At 54.0% G+C, this 17500-nt stretch overlaps 1 protein-coding gene across 2 annotated transcripts in view; it reads left to right on the top strand.

Moving 5' to 3' along the window:
* hdac4 (histone deacetylase 4) overlaps positions 1 to 17500 on the top strand; it is a 185140-nt gene that overhangs the window by 76823 nt on the left and 90817 nt on the right. The window contains exon 1 of one of the 2 annotated variants that reach the window (XM_035394006.1): positions 15357 to 15543. The exons of the other annotated variant lie outside the window; for it this stretch is intronic. Coding sequence (XP_035249897.1) covers positions 15540 to 15543 — 4 coding nt within the window. The 5' untranslated portion in view covers positions 15357 to 15539. Of the gene's footprint in view, positions 1 to 15356; positions 15544 to 17500 lie in introns of those variants that run through there. 2 annotated transcript variants of the gene reach the window in all.

The following is a 17500-nucleotide window of genomic DNA, read 5'->3' as shown; positions in this document are numbered from 1 at the left end:
TTTTCCTGTGCGCATCGCCGGTCTCTCTGCCTGTGTGTTTACCTAACTCTGGCGTGCTGGAGACGCTAATGCTAGTGCTAAGCTCTTGCAGTGAGACGCTAATGCTAGTGCTAAGCTCTTGCAGTGAGACGCTAATGCTAGTGCTAAGCTCTTGCAGTGAGACGCTAATGCTAGTGCTAAGCTCTTGCAGTGAGACGCTAATGCTAGTGCTAAGCTCTTGCAGTGAGACGCTAATGCTAGTGCTAAGCTCTTGCAGTGAGACGCTAATGCTAGTGCTAAGCTCTTGCAGTGAGATGCTAATGCTAGTGCTAAGCTCTCGCAGTGAGACGCTAATGCTAGTGCTAAGCTCTTGCAGTGAGACGCTAATGCTAGTGCTAAGCTCTTGCAGTGAGACACTAATGCTAGTGCTAAGCTCTTGCAGTGAGACACTAATGCTAGTGCTAAGCTCTTGCAGTGAGACGCTAATGCTAGTGCTAAGCTCTCGCAGTGAGACGCTAATGCTAGTGCTAAGCTCTCGCAGTGAGACGCTAATGCTAGTGCTAAGCTCTCTCAGTGAGACGCTAGTGCTAAGCTCTTACAGTGAGATGCTAGCGCTAAGCTCTTGCAGTGAGATGCTAGCGCTAAGCTCTTGCAGTGAGATGCTAGCGCTAAGCTCTCTCAGTGAGACGCTAACGCTAAGCTCTCTCAGTGAGACGCTAACGCTAAGCTCTTACAGTGAGACGCTAGCGCTAAGCTCTCTCAGTGAGACGCTAACGCTAAGCTCTTACAGTGAGATGCTAGCGCTAAGCTCTTGCAGTGAGACGCTAACGCTAAGCTCTTACAGTGAGATGCTAGCGCTAAGCTCTCTCAGTGAGACGCTAACGCTAAGCTCTTGCTGCCGCTCTTCCTCCTCGTTTCCTCCGGCGCCTTCCAGGGTTTGTCCGAGGGCGGGAAACGAATCGAGCGCTGAAACAAACTCGCGGCCGCTGCTTCTTAAAACGCCCACGTCGCGCTGGCGTACCCTGGACCGGCATAAAGCCACGCGCGCTTCCATCTGTTTCCGCACTGAGGTTCAGAACACCATCTCTCCATTCTGCCGAAGAGAGCTTTTCTTTTCTCTGCATGTTCTTGGCCCCAACCGTCGGTGACCGCTGGCGCTCAGACTGAGCCCGTTTCTCTGGCTTGTGTGCATGTTAAGCAGCAGCAGATTGAGGCAGGTTGCAGTTTTGAGCGGCGTGTAGCGGATGGCGGTTAGCGGGCGCGCTAGGGTAGGAGCGTGGCCGGCCGTGTGGAGCGCTTTTCGGGGGGGGGGGGGGCGGCGGGATGAGGAACGCGTACGCGGCCTCCGGCTCTCACGCGGCCAGGGGGACGGGGCTGAGAGACGGGCAGGGCCCTGTGTCTACACTCTGCGGCCAAACTCGTTCCATCACTCCTCGCTCTCTCTATCCACGCGCTGAATAATGCATGAGCTCTTAAGTGCTAGAGAGAGAGAGAGAGAGAGGGAGAGGGAGAGAGAGGGAGAGGGAGAGAGAGAGAGAGAGAGAGAGAGAGAGAGAGAGAGAGAGAGAGAGAGGGAGAGAGAGAGAGATGCAGAAATGAAGGAAGATCTGGGGGTGTCTGAAGTGGGAGTGCCATGCTAATGTAAGTCATACATTAGCATTTCAAAACCCAAGTGTGAAAATCACTTTACACACCAGGCCTGCCTTTCAACCAGAGAGCCTTACTGGTCTCTCTGTCTCTCTCCCTCTCTCGCTCTGTCTCTCTCTCCCTCTCTCCGTCTCCGTCTCTCTCTATCCGGCTCCCCCTCCTGCCACAGATACACACCGCCATACAGTTCCCTTCACATCACCTGGATAAAATGCATTTCTGTGGTGGGATGAAAGGCTTTTTTAGCCCCTTTCCTGTAGAGCGGTGAGACTGTGGGAGGGTTCGGTTCAGCCTCGCGCCCACAGGGGGGGGGGGGGGGGGGGGGGGGCGGAGCCTCCCTGTCAGTCACCTGTGGATCGCTTTTGTTGCTCTTGCTCTGTCTAGTGACCAGCAGGATGGCGTGTGCTGTTAGGGAGGGCGTGACCCTTCGTGCATCCCTGCTGGCCATGAGTTGAGTTGGAGTCAGGCTGATGTAGTGCCATTTGCCATTACCTTACATTACATTACATTACATTACCTTACATTACATTACCTTACATTACATTACATTACATGCTTTTGGTTCTTATCCAACGAGTAGTGTCAGTAGTGTCGCTCTTAGGAATACTGAATTGGGACACAGAGGCCAAATGACCCTCTCCTCTAGAGCAAGGGTGTCTTAGGTTCTTAGTTCCAGATTTTTGTTTTACCCCAACCCTATGACACCTGATTCAACTAATTAACAAATTATAGTCAGTCAATAACTTGATGAAGACCTTGATAAGTGGAATCCGGTGTCTTAGTGCTGGGCTAAAAGAAAAACCTGCACCCTCACTGGCCTTTTTCGGATGGGACTGGACAAGCTCGCTCGGACGCTCTTTAGCGTTGACCCACAGGAAGTGGATAGAGGAAATTAAAGGAAAAGGGAGAAAGCTGGAGTTTAGTCTGAGCGAATCCACAATTCCACTTCCTGTAGGATCAACCTCAGTCCAGTCATGACAAGCTGACGAGGTTTTACACTTAAAAAGTGATCTAGTGGAAAACTTCCCCCGTACAGAACATACGATGTAAAGCCTTATGTTGCGCTGGCAGTATAATGTAATGGTTAGGAAACTGGACTTGTAAAGGTTGCAGGTTTGATTCCCTGGTAGGACACTGCCATTGTATCCTTGAGGACAGTAGGCTGCTACACCTGAATTGCTTCAGTTTGTATCCTGGTGTATGAGAGGTCACTATGTAAAAAGTTGCAAAATATGTCTAAGTTGCATCTGTGGAATGCCTGTATGTATTGTAACTTATTGAACCTTATCATACATGCATTCGAGATATTATGTGCGTTTGAACTTTGGCTTGGATTTGCACCTGATGACAGCCTGTGGCCCCACCCACCTTTGGAAAGGAGCAATGAATGGAAAGAAGAAAACAAAGGTGAATGTGAAAGGTAAAGATGGAGAGGGTGAAAGAGGCGGGGTGTCAGAAACAGCTGACACAAGATGATCGGCGGTATACCTGACAGTGAAGGGATGGTATTTAGGGACGGCTTGTTGAGCAGGTTGTGGTTGGGGCCAAGGGGGCGTCTGAAAATTACACTCCTGAATCTTCATGTAAACCTCCAAAATTAACAGACCTTATCTCTCTCCTCATTTTTCAAGCCTCAACTTTATTTTTAGTTCAGGCATCCCCGAGGGAGTACCAGCTTAACGAGCTTAACGAGTGTTAAAACAGTTCATGTGTGCGCTACCGGAATATGTATGCATACAAGCACTGGGGAACCCGTACATTTTTCAGAACCCCTAAATAATTAATTCTAGAAATTAGCAAAAAGTTAATTCTAATTAATTAATGCTAATTCTAATATTCAAATCTCACTTACCTTAAAAGGCCACAGAAAATGTGAAAAAGATTCTGTTTGTTGTTGCTTTTGTTTATAAGCAGTGAAATGCAGATGCACTTCTTGTTACCCATGTTGTTCTTTAGTTAATTAGCTTGTACCATACGCCAAAAGTCTTTAGAAAGTATTTGGAAAGTGCTCTGAAAGGTTTTCATCTTAATAAAAGCCCCAATTAGTGGAAATGTGAATATAAAAATCTAAATGATTGTTGGAGACATTTACTATTCTAATGTATGCGAGATACACATGTAATGCATTTGTGGGAACATACAAAAATCTCTCCGTTTATCTAAAAGGTCTTGAAGACTGCACCTTTACAGTCAAACGTGTATTATTGTAACTTTGCCTGTCCCTATTGGTGTTGCTTACCAAATGAAATTCTACTTTTTAAGTCACTTTGGCTAAAAGCATCTACCAAATGACTAAATTGTAAATGTCATAAATCTTCCTCCTGTAATTCTTGGGTTCATCATGGTTTACTTGTGATGCGTACTTGAATTGCTATGACCCCACAGACCGTAAATAAACACAAATGAACGTAAAGCAAACAAATGCAAGAGACGTAGTTATTATCCAGTGGGTTTTCTGCAGGAAATGACACGTATTTAGAGCACTTTCGATGCAGCATAATATCTAAGTCTTTTTTGTGTGCTTTCACTTAATTTGGGTGGAATTAATCACAATTCTCTACCTCATTCACTGTCTAACTGAAGACCCCCTTTTACTTTGACTTGGTCCCTTGCTGAGCATTGGCATAAGATGGAGCGAGATGGAGGCATTGGTCAGTACGCACCCTCCAGACCTCACCTCACCTCCACCTTGACCCCATTTTACCCCCCTTTGTGAGGACTGGAGTTCCACCAGGGGTAGGCCCGGTGGTGTGTGGCCAGAGTCCGGGTCGGGGTAGGCCGGTGGTGTGTGGCCAGAGTCCGGGTCGGGGTAGGCCGGTGGTGTGTTGCCTAACGGTTCTCAGTGTTCCTGATCTATCGATCGCCAGCAGAGTGCCCCCCCCTGGGGCTGGGGGGGTGGGGGGGCATGGGGTAGGGCTGGGTCGCCATGGTTTCAGCTTACAAGCCACTCCTTTTCATACTCATCGCTAAGAGGGCCAAACTGCCCCCCCCCCCCCACCACTGCAAGCTCCATTTCAGCTCTGTCTACAGGAAAACACATCTCACAGAGTATATTCACATAAAATAGATAATATTTCATATTTAATATCATGAAAGTGTAAAAAAATATTCAGGCACTTTGCAATATAAAGATATATATGTTGTTGTTTCTTTCACATTCTGCAATATATATTTTAATACAGTGCAGTGAAATCTATTTATCATATTTTCCAAAAAATGGATATGAAAACTGAAAAATCTGCTGACTGTTGTAGGGGCCACAGCAGCACAGTTAAAGGCTCTGCTGTAGGGGACACAGCAGCACAGTTAAAGACTGTGCTACGGGACACAGCAGGACAGTTAAAGGCTGTACTGTATGACACAACAGCACAGTTAAAGGCTGTACTGTAGGACACAGCAGCACAGTTAAAGGCTGTACTGTAGGACACTCAGCACAGTTAAAGGCTGTACTGTAGGACACAGCAGCGCAGTTAAAGGCTGTACTGTAGGACACAGCAGCACAGTTAAAGGCTGTACTGTAGGACACAGCAGCACAGTTAAAGGCTTGCTGTAGGACACAGCAGCACAGTTAAAGGCTTGCTGTAGGACACAGCAGCACAGTTAAAGGCTGTACTGTAGGACACAGCAGCACAGTTAAAGGCTTGCTGTAGGACACAGCAGCACAGTTAAAGGCTTGCTGTTTGACACAGCAGCACAGTTAAAGGCTGTACTGTAGGACACAGCAGCACAGTTAAAGGCTGTACTGTAGGACACAGCAGCACAGTTAAAGGCTTGCTGTAGGACACAGCAGCACAGTTAAAGGCTTGCTGTAGGACACAGCAGCACAGTTAAAGGCTGTACTGTAGGACACAGCAGCACAGTTAAAGGCTTGCTGTAGGACACAGCAGCACAGTTAAAGACTGTACTGTAGGACACAGCAGCGCAGTTAAAGGCTGTACTGTAGGACACAGCAGCACAGTTAAAGGCTGTACTGTAGGACACAGCAGCACAGTTAAAGGCTGTACTGTAGGACACAGCAGCACAGTTAAACGGGATCCGGCCCGAACCCATTCGGTAATGGGCGGGCGGGCGGTGTGGTCGTTCGCACAGCCGGGGCTGCGTGCGGCTGCGGGTATTACTGTGGCCTGGGCCGCTGAGGCTCACGTGGGGCTTAGCGGGGAATATTCCAGAACCTACCTGGGCTGCCTGGTGAAAACAGGTATGTGTGTGTGTGTGTGTGTGTGTGTGCGAGTGTGTGTGGGTGCGTTTGTGCATGCATATGCGTTTGTGCATGCATATGTGTGTGTGTATGTGCGTGCATGTGTGTGCCTGTGTTTGTGTGTGTGTGTACTGAATGAAAGAAAGGTGCCTCTTTCCCATGTCACATGGTCATAACAAATTGGAGCCAAATATTGATTAATTAATATTCAAAGGTTTGTTTTTTGGGTCAGGCTGCCCCAGTCCCCCCCCCCCCCCCCCCCCCCCCTTGCTACTTGCTCCCCTGTCTGCGCCCCCCCTTGTGCGCAGACGTCCAGTGAAGGTCCCCTTGCCCCTCCTGGTGCTTAATTTGTGCGTGAGTTCTGTGCTATGTCAGGACAACCTTCTCAGGTGTAATTATCCACAAGAGGGAGGTCAGAACACTCTCTCTCTCTCTCTCTCTCTCTCGCTCTCTCTCTCTGTTTCTCTGTCTCTGTCTCTGTCTCTTTCTCTCCCCCCTCCCTCCTTTCCTCCCTGTGAGAGAGCGGTATCTACGTCCGCGACCCAGCGGCGTGGTGCGGTACGTCCGCATCCGCTGGGCCGCCACGTTCGGAGACGTTGCCATAGTCGCCTGGGAACAAAATGGAAAAAGGAGGTTGTGTGTGTACGGTGGCAGTGTGGGTCTGTACCGTTTTTTCTGGGAGCTGGAGGGGCCACACAGTGAAGGTCCCCAGAAGGTCCCCTCAGGGTTTCTTCATCTGCGGTGATCACGAGAGGCATAACTGGGCTTAGTCCTACCGGAAGAACGGCTTGATATTTTGTGTGTGTGTTTTTTTGGTTCCTGTGGCTGTTCCTTCCTGCCGGACTTTCCCGGGAGGAACAGCCGGGGCGTCAGCGCTGGTCGCGCGCGGCGTCCCGTCCCGCGGGGGCCGCCCCGAAGCCGTTGAGGAGCCGGTCCGCCGGCCCGGCGCTTTCACACTGGCGGGACGCACGCCGAGCGCGGTTTTTGGAAGCGGCCCCCGTCTCCGAGCCTCCCGCCCGCCAGCCTCGCAGATGGCTGCCGGGGCCCCCTCACCCGTGCGGGACGAGCGCTGGCCCGCGCCCTCGCGCTGGCGCGGGTGCCAGGACCGGGTGCCAGGTGGCACGGGGGCGAGGCGTCGGGCGGCTGCTCGGGTTCTGGTGGGCGCGGCGGGGAGGCCTGGACCGGGCTCCGGTCGTGCAGGCAGGCTAACGGCGCCGAGCCGGGCTCTCACAGGCACCGCCGCGACCTTGCGATGACCCCGCCCACCGCCTCGTCCCGGCTCGTCCAGGGCCGCCGACACCGCGCCGCGCGATTGGCCGCCGCACCACCAGCCCTCTCCGAGGGTCTGTGGGGCCGCTGCGCCCATCTGTTTTTCGGGTGCGTTTGAAGGGCAGGTGCGCCCGCGGGCCCCTCCCCTCGCCGGGGAGATCAGGCGATCTGCAGCCCCTCCCGGGGGGGCGGGGAACAGGACGTGCGGCAGGTTCGGCACACAGCCACGGCGCCGGTCGAGAACGCGACGGTCGAGTTCCTCCGTGTGAGCGCCGGTCCCCCGCTAGCCACGGCGGTCTGGAGATTCCGCGGTCGCGTTCGCCTTCGCCGCGCGTCAGGGCCGCTCTCCGGCAGCGCTCGGCTTCCTGGGACTCAGATCCCCCGCCCCTCCCCCCCCCCCCCAGACCTCTCCCGCTCGCTCTCCCTCCCTCTGAAAAGGTAATTTAATCTGTTTGACTCGACTAATCCCTGCGTACAGTCGTGCGGATCAAGAGATGAGTAATATCATACCGCCGCTCGCCGTGCACGGCGGTGGGATTTGTACTCGCGCGCGTTTTGATTCGCCTTTATAAAAAAAAAAACACCTTTGGGCGAGGCTGACGTTCGCTAGCGACGCCGGTTGCCGTGGCGACCCGATCGGCCGGACGGATCGCTCCGGCCTGCTCCGCTCGCTCTCGAGCCGCTGCCCGCGTTCGCCCGGTTACCAGGGGCAACCCCGATTTCCCGGGGGGCACACTGGTGCCAGCCCCCCCCCCCCCCCCCCACTGATGCCGGAAGCCAGCGTGTTCCGCGGTGGGGGCAGCCGCCTGCCATCTGTGGCACAGCCGTGGTGGGTGGAGAGAGAGGGGGGGGAGTCGGAGAGAGCATGGCTCTCACCTCTCCCCTGGGCCTGGTCCAGCTCCGATAGATTTCAGTCTGATCAATCATCATGTGCCATTCATCCGTACAGCCCATCCCTGACTGATTGATTGATTGATTGACAGGTTCTTTGCTTTATATATGAATTATTCCCTCAGAACTGACCTGATGCCCCTTCCCTGGCTGGTTTCAGCTCAGAAAGGAGTTTCTGCAGTGGTTCTTGCCTCGCGTTCCTTCAAGATTTCCAGACGTATTTCACGATGTTACTTTGTGTTGCGTTATTGTACCTGTGCATTTCGCTCCATGGATACGGGGAGTAACTATTGTGAAGCACTTTGTTACCTGTATTGAAAAGTGCTATACAAACAAAGCTATTATTATTATTATTATTATTATTATTATAACTGCAGTGGGGGCCGCCCGCTGAGAGAATCTTCGAGTTCCGGGCCCCTCCCAAAACGCCGCCGTCTCCCGGCGCATGCTCCCGCCGTGGCGCGCTGAGCGACCTGACGAACGCGCGCGGCTTCGATTCCGGCTCCCACGCCGCCTCTGTGAGGAATAACGAGCAGAAACGGGCCAATCAGAAGGGATGAGGGGCCCTAAATCACGCGCCCCCGTCGCCGCGCCCTTTGAATAGCCCCGTAATAGGAAGCGACGGCGGAGCGTGCGCCAGGGCTCGTAAACAGGGCCTGATTTGTGGGGGGAGAGGGAGGCTGAGGGGACGGGGACGGGGAATAATGAACTAGCGGGCTGCACTAACTGGCTTGTCTCAGGATTGTCGCGACCTCGCCTCAGGCTCGTCCCAGACTCATCCCAGACTCTTCCCAGACTCTTCCCAGACTCATCCCAGACTCTTCCCAGACTCATTCCAGACTCATCCCAGACTCTTCCCAGACTCCTCCCAGACTCATTCCAGACTCATCCCAGACTCTTCCCAGACTCTTCCCAGACTCGTCCCAGACTCATCCCAGACTCTTCCCAGGCTCATCCCAGACTCTTCCCAGACTCCTCCCAGACTCATTCCAGACTCATCCCAGACTCTTCCCAGACTCATCCCAGACTCTTCCCAGACTCTTCCCAGACTCTTCCCAGACTCATTCCAGACTCATCCCAGACTCATTCCAGACTCATCCCAGACTCTTCCCAGATTCCTCCCAGACTCATCCCAGACTCATCTCAGGCTCGTTGCAGACTAGCCCCAGACTAGCCCCAGGCTTGTCTCAGACTAGCCCCAGGCTCGCCCCAGGCTTGTCTCAGGCTCGCCCCAGGCTTGTCTCAGGCTTGTTCCAGACTCCTGGGTTATACCCACTGTGTAAAGAACTCTACCCATCACACGCGCAGGAGCACCTCAGCGTATGCAAAACCACACCTGCCCCGGTCGCATTTTCTGCTCTGTCTGTCTGTGAGGTTTAAAAGGCTTGTTTTTGTCTTCCGCCACACTGGGCAATGTTGTAGCCTACTTTGTTTGGCTCGGGCGGGAGCTGTTTTGAGAGCGGAGGCGTGTTTGTTGCTAAGCGGGGGCTTTCTCGCGCTATCAATTTTGCATGGGCGAGGTCCCGGGGAAGGGGGACTGTCCGGCATCCAGCGGGGCCACACGGGGCCCGGGCGATCGGCCGGCGTCTGGCCCCGCCCCATCCGTTCCGGAGCGTTTTTAGAGAGGCGGGTTTACCTCCCAACGGGTGTACAAGGACACCGCATTCTTCAGTCAGCAGGCACGCAGTTACACAGAGGGTTTTAACCCCCTTAACCCTTTAAGGTGTGATGTCACAAACACGAGATTGGAATGTTCTTAAGTGAACATTCTAATGCTGACGTAACAATCACTGCTGGCAGACGAAAGTTCCGGAACACTGAAAACATTCCAGAAACATTCCAAAAAACCAGCTCTTCAAAGGGTTAAAAAAAGAGAAAGAATAAGAAATAGCAAATCAGGGTCACGACCAAGGTCTGTGTGCAGCTCTGCGTTCGCGTGCGGAAGGACGGGTCCCTGTACCGAACCGCGGCACAGCGCCGGGGAAAAGCGTCCCGAAGCCGGGTTTACCGAGCGGCGCTCCGGAGCGGGACGCCGCTCACCGGGCCGGGCTCCCGCCCTCCAGGGCCGTCCCTCGACACTTACCGCTTCCGCCTCTTCGGCTGGGCCAGTCTATTTTAGACTCCCCTCTCCCTAGGAGCAGTTATGTGCCTGCCGTGTGTGCATTATTCATGGGGTCTGTGTGGGGAATGCTCCACGTGCGGGGCGGAGTGGGGCGGAGCGCCCTGTCCGGTCCAGAGGCGGGGCGGTGAAGGGCAAGGCCGGCGTCCATTACGGAGGACTCGTCTAGTCGGAACCCGCTGGAGCCCGAAAAAAAAGCCCCGCGTCAGCGTTCCCGCGGCCGGACCGCGCGGCCCCCCTCCCCCCCGGCCCCGGCCCCGACCCCAACCACAGCCCCCACAATGCACTGGGCTAAATGGCTAATGGGCCATTACTGTGGCCTTGGTGGACCAGGCCTGTCCAGATCACGTGTGCATTAGTAGAAATGAAAGAGTTCCAGTTCTGGAAAGGGTCCGAGGCTCGGAGACGCCCTCGTCTTCCTCGGCGAGTGCCGGCCCGTGGTCCGGTGAGGGGGAACCCGAGGCGGCGGGGCTCAATTTGGGCCGTTCCCCGCCCCTCGTTTCCGCGCCGAATGTAGGCCACCTCTTCCTTCACTGTCGGGCCGTTCGCGCGGGCGAGATGAGATGACGCACTCGCTCTGGCGGAAGCGTTTGCCGTGGGACGACGTTTTGGCTCTTTTTTTTTCTTTCTTTTTTTTGATTGTCTTCTTTTCGGTTCTTTGAAGGGAAGGGCCGTTTGTTTGTGTCGCCGGCTTTCAAACGCGAGCCTCCGTCCGTCCGTCCCCGGCTCGAGAAGTGGGCCGCTCGCGGCTCCAATTAGCCCCAAACAAACAAACAAACCAACAAAAGAGAACCCCCCCCCCCCCCCCCCCGAGTTCCGCTGTCGCCCCCCCGCACCCGCGACCCCCTTAATTAATCTGTCCCTCGTGAACCGGGCCCTGTCCTCGCACGCCTGCCGCTTTCCAGCCCCGCCCACTTTCACGGAGCTCCTCCTCCCCCTCCCCCCCCCCCCCACAGAGCCACCGTTAAAGAAAAAAAAAAAAAAACTCTGAAAGAGAAGGTCATCGTTCACAGGGGTAATCAGACAAGGTGCTGTGATGAGCTTCGGCAGCGAGCAGCCTCGTTACGGCGATGTTCTCAACCGGCCGGGCGTGGCGTTAATCAGACCCGAGCCCCGCGCCTCGGCCCCTCTCCCTCCCCGAACGCGCCGCGGTTTACCGTTATTAAAATGGCAGCGCGTCTCCCCGAAGCGCGGAGCTGGGAGCCGCGGCGGAGGGGATTGTGGGGCGAGTCGTGCCGCGGTTCCATAAATAACATAAATCAATAATAAATAATGCATCATTTACATGTTTGGAGTCTACCCCCCCCCCCCCCCCCCACCCCATATCCTGGGGGGATGGATGTTATATAAAAAATAAAGATCTGCCAGGAATATGGGAAAGTCTCTTTTTCTCTCTCTCTCCCCCTCTCCCTCCTCTCACTCTCTATCCCTCCTTCTATCCCTCCCTCTCTCTCTCTCCCCCTCTCTTTCTCTCTCTCTCCTCTCTCTCTCTTCCCCTCTCTCCCTCCCTCTCTCTCTCTCTCTCTCTCTCTCTCCCTCCCTCTCCCTCCCTCCCTCCCTCTCTCTCCCTCACCCTCCCTCCCTCCCTCTCTCCCTCCCTCTCTCTCCCTCACCCTCCCTCCCTCCCTCCCTCCCTCTCTCTCTCTCTCTCCCCCTCTCTCTCTCCCTCTCCCTCCCTCCCTCCCTCCCTCTCTCTCCCTCTCTCTCCCTCCCTCCCTCTCTCTCCCTCACCCTCCCTCCCTCCCTCTCTCTCCCTCACCCTCCCTCCCTCCCTCTCTCCCTCCCTCTCTCCCTCCCTCCATCAGCACGCTGTACGCCGTAGTGGAGTTGTCATTTTCCCCGGCTCTTTGTTTACACCCGTAGCGCTGCATTATTAATTCATCCTTCCTTCTGTGTCCGTGGCTGACTCATTTACCCACCCAAACCTGATCGTTAAAGAAATGCATTATTTACAGTAGCGGAGGAGGCTACCGTGACAGATGTTTGTTGCAAACCCCCCGCCCCCCCCAAACCCATCCCACCCCTCCAGAGTGTGGAGTAGCTCAGATTTTTCTGCGTGTGTCACGCCCCCCCCCCCCGTCCTGTCAGCGCTCTGAAAGTTCTGACGGCTCTTTTGTGAGTCTGCTGCGCGTGCCTCACGCCCGCCAGTTCTCTCGCCGTGAATGGACCAAACTTCTTCCTTTTTTTTCCCCCCCCACCTCGTCCTTCTCAGCTTTAAAGAAGAGGGGGGGAAGTTGTTTTCTACTGCTCTTGCCAGGGAGAGAATAAACTTGTTTATTGTTTTCCTTTTTCTGGAACCATTTTGTTGTGGAATCATCGGTTTTGGTTTGAGGGGGACATGATTTCCTGTTTGTTTTATGTGGGGAGTATCGCATAGGTACCATGCTAGCATGCTAATTGTCACACCTACTTAAGCAATTACCCATGCTAACATGCTGTGTGCCACACCTCTGCAGGTACTTAACTATGATGACATGCTAATTGTCGCACCTGCATTGGCACTTAGGTGAGCTAACGTGCTAATTGTCACACCTGCATTGGCACTCATCTATGCTAACGTGCTAGGTTTCACACCTGCATAGGCACTTACCTATGCTAACGTGCTAGGTTTCACACCTGCATAGGCACTTTCAGCTATGCTAACATACAAAGGGTCACACTTGCATAGGCACTTACCTATTCTGCAGTGGAAGCAGTTAAGAAAAGGTACAGGTAGTATTCGCTGCACGTCAACCGTTTACGTGTAAGATGAGTAAGATGAAGGAGGTTGAGAATGGCATCGCCAGTGTTTGTTTGTTCTACGTGCGAAACTCAGCAATTCGATTTAGTTTCGCTTCTTTGACAAGTGAGATGTATTTTTTCCTTATCTGTTGCATCACTGCAAAGGAGGTAAGCACTGACGTCAAAGCTCGTCAGCAGAGATCTGAGATAAGCAAGTTTATCTGGGCAGCGTGCTGCTCAGAGTAGCCTCTAAACGGTAGCAGAGAGAAGACCTTTTCTTTTCTGAGAAATTTCAATTTTCTCAACATGTTAAAACTGGCAGTGTATGAAAACATTTGCAGATTCGTATGATCAGAACTCGAGATTTATAAAGAGGTGTTCAGGGGCCGTGGTTAAGGACTGTGCTTGTAACACAGTGGCCGCAAGTTTGAATCCGCAGTGGAGCACTGCCTGTGTTTCCTTAGGCAAATGAATTATCTGCAGTCTCTGCCCTCAGTGCCCTGCTGCCTGAATGAGCAGCGTTAAAACTTCTCAGCTCCTGCATTTAATTCATCCCAGATAAAGGTGTCTGCCGAGCAAACAATGTTTTAGAAACAGGAGGAAACCATTACTGCGGCTAATGCAGTTGATGTAGTGCGATAATGTAATTATAGACACATACGTCTGCTGAACGCTGACAAAATCCGTCTGCTTTAGGAAAGCCCTCCATCGCTGCGCAGCCCCACGTCGCTGAGCTGTAGATCTTTTCATGACAGTAACTAATTGGCGATAAACACAACATGTAACAGAAAGTGAAGAAGAAGAATTAGCGGCTTTTCCTTCTGGGCCAGCTGGTCCTCCTGCCGTGATGCAGCACCAGCGGGAAGATGAGCGGCCGCGTTCTCTCCCGGGCCCGGCGGTGTCGTCCCCGCTGCCCATAAATCACCTCTCCACGGCGGGGAACATGACCGTCCCGTTCCCCCTCCAGTCCCGTCTGCTGGTGGGTTCCCCGGGTGATGTGCGCGGTGCAGGCAGCTGCAGGGGGAAGGAGGACGCTCTCGCACGGAGTCCGCGCTCCTGCGATCGCCCCGGAGCTGATCTCACTGCCTTTCGGCTACGTTCGGGTAGACCCCTGCCCGGGGCACAACCTCAGGGCAGTTACATGGAATTGTAACTGGAATTGGATCCCGTTCGTCTCCGCGGTTACGTTTCCGCCCGTGATGCCCCGGGAGGGGCGTCCCGTCCTCACGCTCGTTTGATTGGCGGCGCCTCTCGAGCAAGCGCTCGAGCTCTACTCGCCGACTCCGACTCCGTGAACGCGCCCGCCGAGCCGGCTGATCGATTAATCGATCGGTCGATGGTTCAGCCGTGGAGCCGGAGCAGAGGGTCCCACGCATGGTCGCCAGGCCGATCTCTCGAGCAGTCGCCGGGCCTTGGCGGACAGGAAGCGAGCGTGACGTCAGCTTGACGAGTCACGGCTCCCCCGTCGGGTCGGTCACCCAGTTCGGTGGAGAGGATTCAGGGAACTGCGGTGTGGCACCGCGGTTCTCACTACAAAGGCACAAAAGGGCCTCAGAACTCCGTCATTCTTCCGCCTTGGCCGTGAATAAGCCGCTATTTTTGCCCATAGAAACGAGCCCTTCTCTAACGCGCGTCACAATGGGGGCTACATTCGGTGGAGCCGGGATTGGGAGGTGGCGACGCACACTCATCCACCCGTTTATTCGAGCGCTCGCGGTCGGGGGTTATGTCGCCCGCGCGGCGGTTCGGGGACACCGAGGGAGGGCGGGAGAAAGCGATCAGCCGCTCCGTGATCTGCGTCTTACGAGAAGCGGAGCCCGCGCTCCGACGCTAGCCGAGCCCGCGCCCCGACGCTAGCCGAGCCCGCGCCCCGACGCTAGCCGAGCCCGCGCCCCGACGCTAGCCGAGCCCGCCTTCGCGCGAACGGCCGCTGTTTCTTTTTTTTTCTTTTTTACATTTCTTTCTATTTCGCCGCGGTGACTTCGGCGACGCCAGGGCTGAGTCGATTGCGGCGGCTAGGAGCGACGCTCCCGCTCGGCCGGCTTGATAATCCCTTAAATCTTTTATAAAGCGCTGTGCTATTTTAAAATCCCGCCTCGACGGTCCGGGGCCCTCTGTTACAGGCTGTGTTACGGCAGTAGGGTAGTGTTAATGAGATGAGAGAGAAAGAGAAGGCATGGGATAGCGATAAAAAGAGAGGGAGAGAAGCAGAGAGAGAGAGAAAACGAGGGAGAGAGCAGCTGTGAGAGAGACAGAATGAAGGAGTGAGAGAGCAGCTGGAACGAGAGGGAGGGAGAGAGGGAAAGTGAGGGAGAGTGATAAAACAGGAAGGGGGAGAGAGAGAGAGAGAGAGAGGGAGGGAGAGCGGGCCTTCTGTGAATGTGACCAGCGTTCCAGGAAACGGAGCAGCAGCGTGTATAAACATTCTGCATGCCTGAGACTGCGCTCTGATGTCACCAGCCGAAAGGGAGGAGGGGGGAGGGGCGGGCCGGGGAGGGGAGGGGCGGGGAGGGGGCCGAGGGAGCCGGAGAGTTAGAGGCAGAGCCGGGGAGAAGAAAGCCGAGAGAGGCAGAGAGAGGGAGCGCGGAAGAGAGAGAGAGAAGCGCGACGCGGACGCCACAGCCAGCCGCTGGATTAGCGTTTCCCCCTGAGCGGAGCGGAGAGAAGCGGGAGCTCGCCACACCGGCCCGTTTCCTCACACAGGAGCCGGGGCTGATGGGTAGGGCTCGCCGTCGTTTCCCCTGTCTGAGAGGCGCTGGGATTGCGGGTGGGAAGGACGCGTAGCGCCCGGCGGTAGCCTGGGCATGTTGGGAGCGTTGGGGATGCTAGCCGCCGCGCTAGCTGTAGCCTCTGCATTTCGGGGGCATTGGGGATGCTAGCCTTGGGGTTAGCTGTAGCGCTAGCCGTAGCCTCTTGGGTGTTGCGGTGTATTAGGGATGCTAGCCTTAGCGCTGGCCGTAGCCTCTGCGTGTTGTGGGGTATTGGAGATGCACTGCAGCCCATGCTGTGGGTGTGATTGAGAGGGCTGTACTGATAGCAGGGGCTGTGTCAGACACTACCGCAGAGCATGTGTGTGTGCGCGTGTTTATGTGTGTGCATGTGTGTGTGTGAGAGTGTGTGTGACTGTGCTTGTTCTCTTGTGTGTGTGTGTGTGTGTGTGTGTGTGTGAGAGAGAGTGTGTGTGGCTGTGCTTGTTCTCTTGTGTGTGTGCATGATGTGTGTGTGTGTGTGTGTGTGTGTGAGCAGTAGCTCAGCTTTATCATTCAGGAGTTAAAGTGTGTGTGCGCCTGAGCAAAGACGTTTCGCTCTGCTGTGTCTCTGTTCAGGGATGGGTGTGTGTGTGTGTGTGTGTGTGTGTGTGTGTGTGTGAGAGAGAGAGAGAGAGAGAGAGAGAGAGAGAGAGAAAGAGGGAGGGAGGGAGAGAGAGAGAGAAAAGGAGAGTGAGAGAGAGAGAGAGAGAGAGAGAGAGATACAGACCAGTTATGACCAGCCCCCTGATTAATGCTTTTCATGACAAAACTTGTAGTAACAAGAGCAAGAAAACTGTTGAATGTGTTTGTTTTACTGTGTGTGTGTGTGTGTGTGTTTGTTTACGGTGTTTGGTGTGTGTGTATTTATGTGTGTACTGTTTTGGTGTGACACTGCTTGGTCTTTGCGTGTGTGTGCATTGATGTGATTGTGTATATGTGTGTGTGTGTGTGTTTGTATATGTGTGTGTCTGTGTTGATGTGATTTTGTTTGTGTGTGTGTGTGTGCTTGCGTGTTTGGGTTGATGTGATTTTGTGTGTGTGCATGCGTATGCGTGTGTCTGTGTTGATGCGATTGTGTGTGTGTGCGTGGGTGTGTGTGTGCGTGTTTGAGTTGATGTGATTTTGTGTGTGTGCATATGTATGCGTGGGTCTGTGTTGATGTGATTGTGTGTGCGTGCGTGTGCGTGCGTGCGTGCGTGTTTTGGTTGATGTGCTTGTGTGTGCGTGTTTAAGGGAAGGGTTCTGTGCTCAGACGCTGGGGGGGTGGGATACTGGCACCCTGTCCCGCCCCCCCCCCCCATCCTGGACAGCAGGCTCCGGCTGCTTCCTGACTGACATCACGCTAGATTAGCGGCTATTTTATTTTCCCTCAGCGTTAACTACCTTTTCATTGTGGATGTGATGAAAAGAGCATTAATACCCTGACAGCAGTATTGGGACTGAAATAGCCTCAATTTTTGCTTTACTTTTTCATACGTCTCTTTCTGACTGCTGCTTTTGGTGGAGAAAGCTGAGCTTCGCTAGCTGTTCTGATGTGTGTGGTGTTACGGAACTGTGGTTGCAGGTGTGCTGGTGATATAGCTGTTTCAGATAGAGGGCTGTGCAGGTATAGCAGTCTCAGATAGTGGGCTGTACAGGTATAGCAGTCTCAGATAGAGGGCTGTACAGGTATAGCAGTCTCAGATAGTGGGCTGTACAGGTATAGCAGTCTCAGATAGTGGGCTGTACAGGTATAGCAGTCTCAGATAGTGGGCTGTACAGGTATAGCAGTCTCAGATAGTGGGCTGTACAGGTATAGCTGTTTCAGATAGAGGGCTGTGCAGGTATAGCAGTCTTAGATAGTGGGCTGTACAGGTATAGCAGTCTCAGATAGAGGGCTGTACAGGTATAGCAGTCTCAGATAGTGGGCTGTACAGGTATAGCAGT

This window comes from Anguilla anguilla, chromosome 15 (genome assembly GCF_013347855.1).
Source record: "Anguilla anguilla isolate fAngAng1 chromosome 15, fAngAng1.pri, whole genome shotgun sequence".
NCBI lineage: Eukaryota > Metazoa > Chordata > Actinopteri > Anguilliformes > Anguillidae > Anguilla > Anguilla anguilla.
Note: the sequence above shows the minus strand (reverse complement) of the source record. Positions and strands in the feature narration are given on the sequence as shown.